At 31.5% G+C, this 15,497-nt stretch overlaps 3 protein-coding genes across 3 annotated transcripts; 2 read left to right on the top strand and 1 right to left on the bottom strand.

Moving 5' to 3' along the window:
* Positions 1 to 721: 721 nt before the first annotated feature.
* LOC110665823 (probable carboxylesterase 5) lies at positions 722 to 1,798 on the bottom strand. Its single transcript, XM_021826097.2, has one exon. It carries the CDS (start codon positions 1,757 to 1,759, stop codon positions 845 to 847), a length of 915 nt encoding a protein of 304 aa, XP_021681789.2. The 5' UTR covers positions 1,760 to 1,798; the 3' UTR covers positions 722 to 844.
* A 2,771-nt stretch (positions 1,799 to 4,569) lies between these two features.
* LOC131181317 (uncharacterized) lies at positions 4,570 to 7,675 on the top strand. The gene is made up of 5 exons (XM_058149346.1): positions 4,570 to 4,768; positions 4,891 to 5,444; positions 5,516 to 6,097; positions 6,301 to 6,531; positions 7,448 to 7,675. The coding sequence occupies exons 1-5, from the start codon at positions 4,570 to 4,572 to the stop codon at positions 7,673 to 7,675; spliced, it is 1,794 nt and encodes a 597-aa protein (XP_058005329.1).
* Positions 7,676 to 10,051: 2,376 nt separating this feature from the next.
* Positions 10,052 to 11,323, top strand: LOC131181316 (uncharacterized). The gene has a single exon (XM_058149345.1). It carries the CDS (start codon positions 10,052 to 10,054, stop codon positions 11,321 to 11,323), a length of 1,272 nt encoding a protein of 423 aa, XP_058005328.1.
* The last annotated feature ends 4,174 nt before the right edge of the window (positions 11,324 to 15,497 follow it).

The raw sequence follows: 15,497 nt of genomic DNA, 5'->3' as shown, positions 1-15,497 counted from the left end.
TGATGAAGGAATTAATTAAATGAAGGCCAAGGGGTTCATGTGCTGCAAACAACTATCTCTCAGTTCCACAATGGAGGCACCTATAAGAGATTGCCTATTATGCTGTTGGAGTCAAGTGGCTTAAGTATCTATGCTTGAAGTTTAAACATCACACTTTCAAGCGAAGCGTGAGTTCTCAAGAATAATACCTTCCCCTCCCTCTCTCTACTCTCTCCCCCATCTGTTTTCATCACCCTTCATCTGTTTTGTTTTAATCTATTAGTATAGAAGATAGATTATAGATATAAATAAAAGGTGGGGTTGATCATATAACAAGATGCAATTCAAGCATCCAAATCAAATATATAAGAACCAAGAAATCTCTATTTAGACATCAAGATGACATAAAATAATAAATAATATATATTATATCATACATAATAGTGCAATTAGTGTAAAAGTGTTTTTAAAAATTTTATGTTACGAGATTTATACACATTAGTAAATAATTACTGATAATTTTTATTAATAATATGTTTTAAATTTTTAATAGTATATCAGATATTTCAGATACCTTATTGAAGTCTAAATTTATTATAGTGTCTCAACCCTCTCAAAAGTATACTGAAAAATATACTTCATAATTTCTTTCTTTTATCACTTTAATTCAATAAAAATAATGGCTTATATAGTTATGCTCAAAAACTCACCATTAAGCACGAAGAAAGAAAAACAACAAACCTTGAAAAATAAATATGACTATTATTTTTTTTTCTTTTACCACAACTTTGATTGTGAAATTAAACAGGACACAAATTCAAACAGAAACGACAATCAAATACATGGGAATAAGAACCTTATAGGCTTAATCTTGATTTATGAAGGAAACAATCTGCTCTGTTAAAATGTTAGCCTTGTCACAATTGGGTTTCACAAGATGAAACACATGTCCTTCTCCTGCAGTCTCCACAATGTCCACCACTCCACCCCATCCACTCTTCTTCACTGCCTCATAGTAACTCACCCCTCTATCCCTCAAACTATCTCCCTCAGCAATACACACCAGCAGCCTCCTTCTGCACCCTAGCTTCTCCAGGTCCACCCCACCACCACCTGGGTTAATCCTGGGATCACTTAACCCTTCCATTGAAGGGAAAATATATTCCAGGAACTCGCCTTTATCATCACTTGTGGCAAAGTATGGATGAACCAAAACCATACCAATAATTTTAAGCCCAAGTTCACCAACCCCAAATCTAATTCCCATGTTGTGTGCAATATTAGCACCAGCACTGTCGCCAACCAAGAACACTTTCTCAAAATCAGCATGCTGATTAAGCCAGGTTTCAGGACCATCCCTATTCACATGAGAAGCTACCCATTTGATAGCTTCCCAAGCATCTTCATATGCAAAAGGGAGAGGGTGTTCTGGGGCTCTTCTGTACTGAATTGCCACTACTAGGACATGAGCATTTCTTACCAAGGAAGTGAGATGGGTATAGTAGGTGGGAGAGAAAGGAGACTGGACGCAGAATGCTCCACCATGGATGTATATAATCACAGGGAGTTTATGATTTTGCTTGGTGGCTATGGGGAGGAAGAGACGAGCATGGAGGGTATGTTGTTGTGAGACAAGGGAGTCCATGGATTGGACTCCTACTTTAGGATCGATGGAGGGTGGCATTGTTTCTGTGCCTTGTAGCCTTTCCACTCGCCCATCTTTGTATACTCGGAAAAAAGGGAGGAACTCATGGGCTATTTCCATGGTGTTAGACTCCATTGTAGGAACAGATCAAGAAATGTAACCAGCAAACTTGTTAATCAGTTTCCAAGGGTAAGAGACAACAAGGGCTTTAATCTAAAAAATTAGCAACTACAGATGTATAGATTCGTGTGCTCTATAGACATAATTATACAAATACAATTATTAATTATTATTTAATAATTTGTTGTTAAAAGAGAATAAAAGAAAGCAATAAACGACACTCCTTAATGGAGTAGGCAGACGCGCCGCTCGAATCTTTCGATTAAATATCTGAAAATGTTTACTTATATATGAATTAATGCACATGTGTGAGAGTTTTATTATATAAAAATGGGCACCAAGAAGATGGCATTAATATTAGAATTTTCTAAAACAGCCACAATGTGAGTCATTAAAACAGGGTAATAATAATTAGTTTATTATGGGTCTTTGATAATTAAAAATAATAAATTTTAAAATGAATATACAAGTCTCAAAATACATCATTTTTATTTACTTCACATCATTTTACATAATATATAAAAGAAAATATGTTATTAATTAATATATAAATATATTTATATGAACATTTGTAGAAATACGTGCTATATATATTAGTTAGAATTTCTAGTTATTTTGACAGAAATTTGATATATTTATTTTTGTCTTAATAAATAATTTTTTTCTCACAAGAGATTGTGATGTCTTTTTATAAAATTACTGGTCTTTTTATTAAACCTTATTTGTGGTGCATAATTTTATGAAATGTAAATAATGATTATGATTGATTTGATATAAAAGAAGAAATAGTGTATATTTTTTGCTAAAAATTTTTGAAAAAAAAATCATCATATTTTACTACGATTCCTTGTGAAAGATATTTAATCCATCAGAATAGAAGTTAAAAATAGTATTTATACTCCACGTGTCATTTGTATAGAAATTAGAGGTCACGAGGCTATTCCTTTGATTCACATTAATGAGAATTTAACTAAAATAATAGTAGAATTAACCTATTTTTCACATGTACCGATTGAAGTATTTTAAAATAAGTTAAAGAATAAACATTTTCTTAGCAAGTGTAAAAAAATCTAAAAGTCCTCTTTTTTTTCTATAGCATAATTTAATTAAATTTTATTTTATATACATATAAAGATATAGGAAATTTATAATTTGGTTTTTTGATTTTGCACTATATTATATTTTAGTCCTTGAATTTTAAAAAATTAATTAATTAATCCCTAAGTTTTGTATTATATTACACTTTAATCCCTATATTTTAAAAAATTAATTATTTAGTCTTTAAATTTGTACTATATCACACTTTAGTATTGTAGGCCTTGTAAGCTATAATGAGCTTGATTTTGATGATAACAAAACTTAATGAAAGATACATTAACCCTTTGTGCATAAGTATTTAAAGTGATCTTATAGGTCATGATATGCAAAGATATTGATGGAAGGACTATTCTATTGACATGGTTGATATAAAAGGAGTTTATCATCTTCTATAACACAAGACGAATCAAAGTCCATGAAGAAATAAGATAGAAATTAAGTTCTTAGGTTCATTGTACAAGATTGGAGAATTTATGTCATTTAAGACCTAAAATCAATTTTGTTTTTAGATTCAAGAGTTTAGAAAGTATTTTTATATCATTTCTAAGGTTTTTGAATGGTCAAAATAATTTTTACAACATTTCTTCAAAAACTCAAAATTTCAAAATTTAAGTCAGACAGTAGCGAAATTAGTTAACCCTTGCGAAAATTAGCTAACTAGTTTTGATGTCTAAAATTCTATGTCTTACAAAACTAGTTAACCGATGAAAATTTTAGTTAATTATTTTTATGATCTGACCTGACTCAACTCTGCTGCACGACTTTCTAAGTAATAACGACTAGTTTTTTGAAAATTAAAGAGCCGTTAGACACACTCTCCAGCAGACGTTTTTGGCAATGAAAAGCACCTATAAAAGGCATCATTTACTATAATTCTAAATAATTAAAGTGCTCTTATTCATTGTGAATTTATTGTGGTATTTTTAAAGCTTTCATTCAAATACTCTTGAGCTTAAGTGGCAAATCTTCTCTCTCAATCTTCTAGCATTAAATTATGTATCTGAGAGTTATTGAGAGTGATTTCTTCTACACCAAAACCTATTTAAGGTTATGTAAGTGTGAGGACACACTTGTGGAAAGTTTTCAAGCACCTTGTGAAGCTTGTGAGAGGTTTTCAAGCACCTTGTGAAGCTTGTGGTCTTTTGTGGGAAGCAAAGACATTGTAAAGGTCCTCAAGCACCTGGAAAGCTTGCTGAGATTGTAAAGGCATTGAATCTTGCCTGTTGAAAAGATTAAATAGTGGAGTGACTCTCAAAGTGGGACTTTGGGAAGAGTGGATGTAGGCTAAGAGAGCCGAACCACTATAAACATTGTGTTTGATTCTCTTCTTCCCTTAACTCTTTAATTTTCAGCACTTTGATTCTCTGATTATATATTGAATTTGTTGAGAATTTGTTTTATTGAGTTAATACTAAGGTTAAATAATTAAACTTGCAAACTCTGAGTTTTATGTGAGAAAATACACTTGATATTAAGTAATTATTTTGTGTATGAGCTAGTATTTGTGCATAACTTGATTGATTACTTAAATTACATCCTAGGAACAGAGTTATACACATACATAGAAATGCAAAGCCTCAATTTTTCATTAAGTTTTAAGTAAGGACTAAAAAATTGTCTAAAGTGTCCAATTCACCCCCCTTTTGGTCACTTTCTTTGGGACAAAAAATTGATATCAGAGCTTGTCTCTCTTGCTTGATTTTTAAACACCTTAGAGAGATCCTACAATGGCTGGCACATCTAACACAGCTGGTATCCCTGCACCTTTAGCTAAAGGACACTTTATCACTAGACCACCTTTGTTTAATGGTTTTAATTATTCTTTCTGGACAGTGAGGATGAGAAACTTTATTCAATCTCTTGATATTGAAGCATGGCAAAGAATTGTTAAAGGTCCTGAAATTCCATTAGAATTGCATGCTGATGGTTATAGAGAAAAACTAGAAGATGAATATAATGAACTTGATTGGAAGAAAGTTTCTTTAAATGCTAAAGCATTAAACATTCTTCATTGTGACTTGATGCAACTGAGTATAATCGTATTTCAGGTTGTATATCTGCAAAAGAAGTGTGGGATAAACTTGAAGGGACTAATCAAGTGAAGGAATCAAAAGCAAATAAGCTTATTCGGGAATATGAACTATTTGAGATGAAACCTGGAGAAACCATTTCAGAAATGAGCACAAGATTTACTGATCTGGTGAATGTTCTCAAAGCTCTTGAAAAAGAATTCACTGAAGAAGAGTTAGTCAAGAAAGTCTTGAGGTCACTACCTAAATCATGGGAAACAAAAGTTACAGTGATCTTTGACACCAAAGATTTCTCCAAATTCACTTATGATGAGCTGATTGGTTCTCTTATTGCTCATGAAATGCTTTATGACAAGAGCAAGAGTAATGTAGATGATGAAAAGAAAAAGAGAGGAATTGCCTTAAAGTCAGGCCAAGAGGATGAATTAAGGAAAACTATAGCTTTTAACGCTACCTCAAGTGACAGCTCCAATAGTTCAAGTGATGAAGATGATCTTGCCATGATTACAAGAAGATTTAAGAAAGCATTCAAAAAGGGAGGTTCGAAATACAAGAAACAAGCAAGGATCAAAGTGAGATTAAATGCTTTGAATGCAACAAACCTGGTCACATCAAGCTAAATTGTCTTAAACTGAAAAAGAAGAATTCAAAGGACAAGAGCAAGAAAGCCTTGGTTGCTGGTTGGATGGATAGTGATGATTCCTCAAGTGATAACTCTAGTGACAAGGAGGTTGCACACATTTGCCTCATGGCTCTAGAAGAGGATAAACCAGGAAGTTCCCAACAAAGAGAAATCAACACTGAGGTAAATAATTCTGACTCTCTTAGTATTGAGGATTATGAAGATGCATTTGCCAAATTATATGAAGAATATAAAGTTTATAAGAAAAAATGTTCTGCTTTAAACAAAGAAATTGCTTCCTTAAGAGCTAAAAATGATTCAATGAGCATTATTGTACAAGAAAATAAGTTTTATAAAAATCAAATGCTCTTGTTTGATGAGATGAATAAGGAGTTAGAAGATTCAAAAATTGCTTGTGAAAAACTCATTGAGAAAAACAGGATTTTAGAAACTAAGGTGGAATCTTTGACAAATGATTTAGCTAAATTCATAAATGGCACACAAATTCTTGATATGTTACTTGGTTCTCAAAGATTATCAAATAAAAAATCTAGTCTTGGTTATGATGGATTCATGCACTATGGAAAATACAAAAATTTCTTTGTAAAAGCTTCATCTCATTCATTATCAAATGTCATTTGCTTCTATTGTAACCAAAATGGTCACATGGTTAGTCATTGTCCCATAAGGAAAGGTTCCTCAAAAGTAAAAAGGATATGGGTGCCTAAAGGAATAATTCCTAATGTCTCTAACCCTCAAGGACCCAAACTTGCTTGGGTACCTAAGAAATAGTCAATAAATTTTAGGTATGTCTTAGAAGCAAGCAAGAGTGTGAACAATGGTATGTTGATAGTGCTTGCTCAAGACACATGACTGGAGATAAAGAAAAATTCTCAAACCTTACCTTGAAAAGTGGTGGACATGTGAGATTTGGTGACAAAGGCAAAGCTTACATCATTGGAAGTGGCTCTATTGGGAAAAATCCAAGCATAAAGGATGTCGCACTAGTTGAAGGTTTGAAATTCAATAATCTTAGTGTAAGTCAACTATGTGATAAATGTTACAAAGTTATTTTTAATTCTACACATTGTGAGATTAGAAGTTTGCATAATGATCATACATTATTCATTGCACCTAGAAGTGAAAATGTATATTTGCTTGATTTAAATATTATTGAAAATGGAAATGAAAGATGTCTTGTATCTCTTGAAGAAGATAGTTGGTTGTGGCATAGAAGACTTGGTCATGCTAGTATGCATGTGATTTCAAAACTTTTAAGATATGACCTTGTTAAAGGTTTGCCAAAAATTAACTTTGAAAAAGACCATGTTTCGCAAGCCTTGTTCTCTTGGGAAACAAACCAAAGTTTCTTTTAAATCAAAAAATGTTGTTTCAACATCTAGACCTCTTGAGTTATTACATCTTGATTTGTTTGGTCCTATTAAACCTATAAGTCTTGGTGGTAAAGCATATACTTTGGTCATAGTAGATGATTACACTAGGTATACATGGACATATTTTCTTGCACATAAGGATGAAACTTTTAGTGTATTTATAACTTTTTGTAAGAAAGTACAAAGTGAAAAAGGCTTACCCATTTCCTCCATTAGAAGTGATCATGGGAGACAGTTTGAAAACCAATCTTTTGATGAATTTTGTTCAAACAATGGCATTTTTCATAACTTTTCAGCTCCTAGAACCCCACAACAAAATGGAGTTGTAGAGAGGAAAAATAAAACTTTATAAGAAATGGCAAGAACAATGCTTAGTGAACACAGTCTTCCAAAATACTTTTGGGCAGAAGCCATAAACACTGCTTGCTATATCTTGAATAGAGCAATGATTAGGCCAATTTTAAAGAAAACCTCTTATGAATTATGGAAAAGGAGGAAGCCTAACACTTCTTACTTTCATGGATTTAGTTGTAAGTGTTATATTTTGAACAAAAAGAAGGATAACCTCAAAAAGTTTGATGTAAAATCAGATGAAGGTATTTTTCTAGGATATTCAATGCATAGCAAAGCTTATAGAGTCTTTAATAGGAGAACTTTGTTAGTTGAGGAAACCATTCATGTTGTATTTGATGACACTAACAACTTCTTGGAAAGAAAGATTGTTTGTGATGATGATGAACTAGGTAAAATTTTTGGAAGAAAAAAGGATGAGACTCAAAAGAAATAAAGTCAACCTATTGAGCCCCAAAGTGCAATTGGGAATGATGTTGTTAATAAAAATGCTAATGAGAAAGATCAAGAAGGTGATCAAGAAGTATTGCCCAATATTGAAGAACTCCAAATTGATGAACCACATCATGATGACCTACCTCAAGAATGGAGATATCATAGAGATCATCCAAAGGAGGACATTATTGATAGCCCTTCACAAAAAATGATGACAAGAGTGCAACTTCGAAAATACTTTGGTAATGTTGCATTTGTTTCTCAACTTGAACCAAAGTCTTATAATGAAGCTCAAAGTGATGAGAGTTGGATTCTTGCTATGCAAGAAGAACTCAATCAATTTGAGAGAAATAAAGTATGGAAACTTATTCCTAGGACTAGAAATCATTCTATCATTAGTACCAAGTGGGTTTTTAGGAACAAAATGGATGATAAAGGGCATGTCATTAGAAATAAGGCTAGATTAGTAGCTCAAGGATATAATCAAGAGGAAGGTATTGATTTTGATGAGACTTTTGCTCCGGTTGCTAGAATTGAAGCCATTAGAATGTTGTGTGCATTTACATGATATAAAAATTTTATGCTATATCAAATGGATGTTAAGAGTGCGTTCTTGAATGGTTATATTGATGAAGAAGTTTATGTTGAACAACCACCAGGTTTTGAAAACTATGAATTTCCTAATCATGTTTATAAACTCACTAAGGCCTTATATGGATTGAAGCAAGCCCCTAGAGCTTGGTATGAGAGGCTTAGTAATTTTCTTTTAGATAATGGTTTTCAAAGAGGAAAAGTAAACAACACACTCTTCACAAAAACACATAAACATGATATGCTTATTGTTCAAATTTATGTTGATGACATTATTTTTGGTGCTACTAATGCTTCTCTATGCAAAAGCTTCTCTAAGATTATGCAAAATGAATTTGAGATGAGCATGATGGGTGAACTTACCTTTTTCCTTGGACTACAAATTAAGCAACTCAATGGTGGCATCTTCATTAATCAATCTAAGTACATCAAAGATATGCTAAAAAAATTCAAGATGGATGATTTGAAGAGTATTGGAACTCCTATGAGCTCCACCATCAAGTTGGAAAAGGATGAAAAAGGTAAAGATGTTGATCAAAAGCTATATAGAGGCATGATTGGCTCACTTTTATATTTAACTGCATCTAGACCTGACATTCATTTTAGTATGTGTTTGTGTGCTCGGTTTCAATCATGTCCCAAGGAATCTCATCTAATTGCTGTTAAAAGGATTTTCAAATAACTCATTGGCACACACTCAATTGGTTTATGGTATCCTAAATGCGACACATTTGATCTAGTTAGATATAGTGATTCTGACTTTGCTGGAAGTAGATTGGATAGAAAGAGTACTTCGGGTACTTGCCAATTCCTAGGTCATGCCTTAGTGTCTTGGCATAGTAAGAAACAAACTTCTGTAGCTCTTTCTGCTGCTGAAGCAGAATACATTACTGCAGGAAGTTGTGTTGCTCAAATTCTATGGATGAAGCAACAATTAGAAGATTTTGGTATAAAGGTTGATCATGTTCCTATAAGGTGTGATAATACTAGTGCCATCAACCTAACTAAAAATCCAGTCCAACACTCTAGATCAAAGCACATAGAAATTAGACATCACTTTATTAGAGATCATGTTTAAAACGGTGACATTAAGTTAGAGTTTGTTCCTACAGAACAACAACTTGCAGATATTTTTACAAAACCACTAAATAAGGAAAACTTTTGTAGGATTAGAAGAGAACTTGGCATGAGTGAAGCTATTGAATGATATTTATTGCATTTGATATGAATTTGGTGCATAAATTGGTTAAATATGTTATTAGTACTATATTCTGTGTACATGTATTTTTAGTTAACTACTTTCTCACTGCAGTTGTCTAGTTTTATACCTGTATAATATTTAGCCAACTGGGTTTCAAAATTAGTTAACTAATTTTGCCTCTATGTACATTTGAAAAAACGCGCCTGATTTAAAATTACTTTCTTTCTAATGGGTATTTTCGCTCTCTTTGTAATCTATTTTGACAAATATACCCCTGAGCACAGTTATGCTCTTTTTATGTCTTTAAAGGGTAAAATTGGGTTTTGGCAAAAAGGGATTCCCGGTTCTCCATGAAAAAACTGTACACAATTTCAAATTTTGAAATTGTTTTGTAACCGCTACATATCACTTCAATCAATCTAAAACTCCCTCATTTCTCTGCTGCAAGTTGAGTCTCCACTCTCTTAGAAACCCCAAATTTCTCTCAAAACCAGAAATCCTCAATTTTCCTTCTTAAAATCCCTAAACAGTAAAATCCCGTTCTTCCTCAAGCCGTTACTTCTCACTGAAATTTTTCAAGAATCGATGGCAAGGGTAAAACAAGTGGCTACCAAACCTCAAAAATTCATGGGTGATGCTATGAAAGCTGCTGGCAGTTCCAAAAAGGAAAGAGAAGAAGGAACTGAAGTTGAGAACAATAATGAAGAAACAGAGACAGTGGCACAACGAGCAAGAAAAAGAAAGGGAAAGGGTATTGTTGGGTCAGAGCCTTCTGAGAAAAAGAAGAAAATGGAGAAGTCCCCTGCTTCGAAATCTTTTGTGCAACAAAATATTTTTGAGCCAAGGTACATTAAATGGGATTCATTTTCTGACTTGCCATATGAATTTGAAGATTTATTTACTTTTCAAGGCTGGATGGAATTTTCTGAGTTGAATGAATATTATTATCCTTATTTGATTCAAGAATTTTATGGAAGTATGAAAGAAGTTGTTAAAGGAGAAAGTTTTAGTATGAGAGTTAAGAAGAAAAGTCAGATTGTTGATGTTGATTTCTTAGCCTCTATTTTAAACCTACCAAATGATGGAAATAGGATTGGAACCTTCAAAGATTCTAGGAAGCTTGAAGGATATGATGAGAAGGCATTTCAATTATCAATTTTTCCGGAGGGTATACCTGAAAATGAAATGACCAATATCAATTTAGTGCCTCAAAATTTTAGAATTCTACAATCCTTTATTCGATATTTGCTCAATCCTAGAAGTGGTAGTCACTCATATGCAAATAGCCTTGATTTATGCATTATGTGGCACTTGGTTAACAAAATCATATTTAATTTGCCATTTTTGATTTTTAAAGTGATTGATAAGTCTAGTAAGCATAGAAGGTTGCCATATGCTATGCCTTTGACTCTTATATTTCAAGCTATGGGAGTTGATTTGAGCAAAGAAAAGAAGTTTAGCAATCCTATCCCCATTAAGGAGATATTCAAGGCTGATGATGGTAGGAAAAGGAGTAAGAAAGAAGAGAAAAAGCAAGAAGAAGAGACTGAGATTGAGATTGAATCTAAATCTGAGTCAAATTCTGAAACAGAATCGGACATCCCAATAAGCAAATTGAAAGAGAGAAGTTCTAAGATAGGTGAAGGGGAAAGTTCTAAGAAGAAGGAGAAAATGAAGCTGAAAATGTCAGATTTTGTGAAAATAAGTAAAGCAAATCTGGACATGATGAAGGAAATCAAAGAAATGAGTGGACTGACCTTGAGTATTTTAGAAAAATCTCATGAATTGCATAAAGGAATTATCGCTGAGCAAAATGCAAAGATGGATATGTTGATTAATAGATTGGATAGACAATAATGGTTCATGAAGAAGATGGCTCAAATGTTATTTGGTGAATCTTTTGGAAAGTTTGGAGATTTTGGAAGCTACCCACAGGGTACTGCTGGTCCTAGCAATGCAAAGGCTGCTGGACCAAGTGGAGTAAAAATTTCTGAAGTGGTGGAAGAAGAAGAAGAGGAGCATGTAGAAGCTGCTAAAAAGATACAAGAAGAAAGTAAGCTAGCTAAGGTTGAAGAAGTAGAGAAAAATGATGAGAAGGAAGAATCTGCAGAAGAGGCATTAGAAGTAGAACAATAACCTGACAAAGAAAAATCAAGAGAATCCTCCTCATCTCATACTAAAAGCAACAGCAGCAGTGAAAATGGAAAAAGTGAAGGCAGAAATGGTTTAAGACAAGAAGAGGAGAAGGAAGATGCTGACAAAATGAAAGAAGAGCAATTACAAGACCCATCCTCTGATCAACCAAACCCTGTTCCTACTGCCTCTCAACTAGTACCTGAATTAACCATCTCTTTACCCATGTAATATGGCCCTAGAAGAACTAAAGCACAAGCCAGAAAATCAGTTCTACCCATTCCTCCAAAAATCCAAGTAACCATACCTGAAAAAGAACCCCCAAAGAAGAAGAAACAAGCCAAACTTGTTGATCCCACACACCTTAGGAGAAGTGGCAGGATTCTTAGCAGCAAAGATAAACCTTGAGATTTTTGAAATATGCTTTATGACTTTCAAAGTTGTGTCTTTTTGTTTTTCTTTTTAAACAGGGGAGAAAATAGGAGAAAATAGGAGAAAGCCTATCTTTTTGTTGATGTCAAAAAGGGGGAGAAATTAGGAGAAGATAGGAAAATATTTCAACTGACAGAATGTTTTTAGTTAACTGGGTACATTTTTAGTTAACTAATTTTGTTCAGTGGTTATATAGTTCATATTCTGATATAGATATTTTGGACTTATTTTGGAAAGTTATTGAAGATATGATGATGATCTTTTATGATTGACTTATGGTTGATATGTCTTATGTATGATGATTGAATTAATCTTGGATGAATTAATCTTGGAAATTGCTTAACATGTTACTTATATTATTATCTTCAAAATGCTCTGAATATCAGATTTAGGGGGAGTTATTTTGTAGCTTCTCAACATTTTTTGCATTTTGAATGACTGTGTGCATACATATAGGGGGAGCTTGTCTAAAAGAAAGTTCTTGCATACATGACATATGTAGATAGTTATACAATTGAATTTTTATGATCTTCATAGATTCATTAAGTTTTGACATCATCAAAAAGGGGGAGATTGTAGGCCCTGTAAGCTATAATGAGCTTGATTTTGATGATAACAAAACTTAATGAAATATACATTAACTCTTTGTGCATAAGTATTTAAAGTGATCTTATAGGTCATGATATGCAAAGACATTGATGGAAGGACTATTCTATTGACATGACTGATATAAAAGGAGTTTATCATGTTGTATAACACAAGACGAATCAAAGTCCATGAAGAAATAAGATAAAAATTAAGTTCTTAGGTTCATTGTACAAGATTGGAGAATTTATGCCATTTAAGACCTAAAATCAATTTTGTTTTTAGATTCAAGAGTTTAGAAAGTGTTTTTATATCATTTCTAAGGTTTTTGAATGGTCAAAACTGGTTCAATCAGGATTGCAAATAATTCAATATTTCTTCCGGATCCCTGACCTAATTATTTGACTTGCTTAACAATTTTTTTCTGTGATTTTCTCTTTTTCACTGTGTTCGCAATAGTCCTAAGGACCGCAGCGTCACATTTTACGGTTCGAAATTTGAGTTTAGACTGATCTCGCAGTCATTCCCGAGAAGGTCACCCATCGCTGTGACTCCCGGCTCATTTAACTTATTGTGTTCTATTTTTCTTTTTTATACTTAACTATTTGACAAATACTAATTATTTCCTGCATGACTTTCTAAGTAATAACGGCTAGTTTTTTGAAAATTAAAGAGTAGTTAGACACACTCTCTAGCAGACGTTTTTGGCAATGAAAAACACCTATAAAAGGCATCATTTACTACAATTCTAACTAATGAAAGTGCTCTTATTCATAGTGAATTTATTGTGGTATTTTTAAAGCTTTCATTCAAATACTCTTGAGCTTGAGTGGCAAATCTTCTCTCTCAATCTTCTAGCATTAAATTCTATATCTGAGAGTTATTGAGAGTGATTTCTTCTACACCAAAACCTATTTAAGGTTGTGTAAGTGTGAGGATACACTTGTGGAAGGTTTTCAAGCACCTTGTGAAGCTTGTGGTCTTTTATGGGAAGCAAAGACGTTGTAAAGGTCCTCAAGCACCTGGGAAGCTTGCTGAGATTGTAAAGGCTTTGAATCTTGCCTGTTGAAAAGATCAAATAGTAGAGTGACTCTCAAAGTGGGACTTTGGGAAGAGTGGATGTAGGCAAAGAGAGCCGAACCACTATAAACATTATGTTTGATTCTCTTCTTCTCTTAACTCTTTAATTTTCAGCACTTTGATTCTCTGATTATATATTGAATGTGTTGAGAATTTGTTTTATTGAGTTAATACTGAGGTTGAATAATTAAACTTGCAAACTCTGAGTTTTATGTGAGAAAATACACTTGATATTAAGTAATTATTTTGTGTATGAGCTAGTATTTGTGCATAACTTGATTGATTACTTAAATTACATCCTAGGAACAGAGTTATACACATACATAGAAGTGCAAAGCCTCAATTTTTCATTAAATCTTGAGCAAGGACTAAAAAATTGTCTAAAGTGTCCAATTCACACCCCCCCTCCCCCTCCTCTTGTCACTTTCTTTGGGACAACAACTATATACTTTAGTTCTTATAATTTTAATATATGAAAAAATGTAATTATTTTGTTTGTGAATGAAATTACTGTAATCACTTGGATTATAAGGACTAAATTATTCTATATGTCAAAATCAAAGAAACTAAATAATTAATTTCTCAAAAATTCAGGAACTAAAGTGTAATATAATATAAAATTTAGAGATTAAATAATTAATTTCTCAAAATTTAGAGATTAAATTATAATATAGGTAAAATTCAGAGGCTAAATTATAAATTCCCCAAGATAAAAATATTTAATCTATTTTTTTTTTAGTAATTTGGATAGATAAACCAACTCGAATTTGAATCTTTCTTTTTTTTTCACTTTTTTATTAATTTATCACATTTAAAAAAAATAAAAATATATCGTGTAATATAGAGTATGATTTTATTTTTAACTATAATAATTAAGGAAGAATAATAATAACTATCTTGAGGATTCATAATTTGATATTTAGAGGCTTATAATTTAATTTTTAATAAAATAATATTTCAAGGATATATGTCCTATTAGTTTTGCTGATTTAGCGATGTAATTTTAATACAATAATATTTTTAAAAATACGTTTATTAAAATAATATGAAAATTTAGTGTTAAAATATTTATTTTTAAAATATTAGTAAATCAAAAATTAAAATATTATTTTACTAAAATTTAAAACATAAGTCCCTAAATATTAATCAAAATGCAAAATTTTAGATTATTTTAATTGTTGATTTTTTTTTTTTTAACAATAAGGAAGGAGAAAGAAGTTTATGAGAACCCACCAAATTAATTAATTAATTAATTTATACAGAAATTGGCCTCACCATAAATGTTATTAAAAAAATTATCTTATTATGTTAGAGCTTTTATAATTATAACACATTAAATTTATTTTTAAATTATTTTTTAATATTTTTTAATTAATATATTTAAAAATATTTTTTTAACAATAATTTCAATATTAATACTAAATAAGTTTTTAGTGGCCTCAAATAGCCATTGGAATCATCGGTGGATCACTTCTTTTATTTTGGATAGCTTATATATTGACTCGCTGATTGTTTTTTAAAATTTTAAGTAATTATATATTTAATTAAATTATTTATGAGTAATTGATAAATAGTTGTTATATTTAATAAAAAAATGATTTATAAGTATATTTATAATTAAAATTATTAAAAAAATTAAATAAAATATGTAGTGAAATTTTAAAATTAAATTAAGATAATGTTATAAAATATTTAGTCAAATTAGTATTTCTAATCACTAAATTAAAAAACTGATTTACACTTACAAATAAATATTATATAAATAAATAGATAAAATTAATTTTGAAGCTTATAGCTAATT

This window comes from Hevea brasiliensis, chromosome 7 (assembly GCF_030052815.1).
Source record: "Hevea brasiliensis isolate MT/VB/25A 57/8 chromosome 7, ASM3005281v1, whole genome shotgun sequence".
Lineage (NCBI taxonomy): Eukaryota > Viridiplantae > Streptophyta > Magnoliopsida > Malpighiales > Euphorbiaceae > Hevea > Hevea brasiliensis.
This window is presented reverse-complemented; position numbering and strand designations above follow the sequence as displayed.

Coding starts and splice junctions, on each gene's coding strand:
- LOC110665823 (XM_021826097.2), bottom strand. CDS start 1,759: ATGGAGTCTAACACCATGGAAATAGCCCATGAGTTCCTCCCTTTTTTC.
- LOC131181317 (XM_058149346.1), top strand. CDS start 4,570: ATGGCTGGCACATCTAACACAGCTGGTATCCCTGCACCTTTAGCTAAA. Junction 4,769..4,890: donor ATTAGAATTGCATGCTGATG/GTTATAGAGAAA, acceptor ATCGTATTTCAG/GTTGTATATCTGCAAAAGAA. Junction 5,445..5,515: donor AGAAACAAGCAAGGATCAAA/GTGAGATTAAAT, acceptor CTGAAAAAGAAG/AATTCAAAGGACAAGAGCAA.
- LOC131181316 (XM_058149345.1), top strand. CDS start 10,052: ATGGCAAGGGTAAAACAAGTGGCTACCAAACCTCAAAAATTCATGGGT.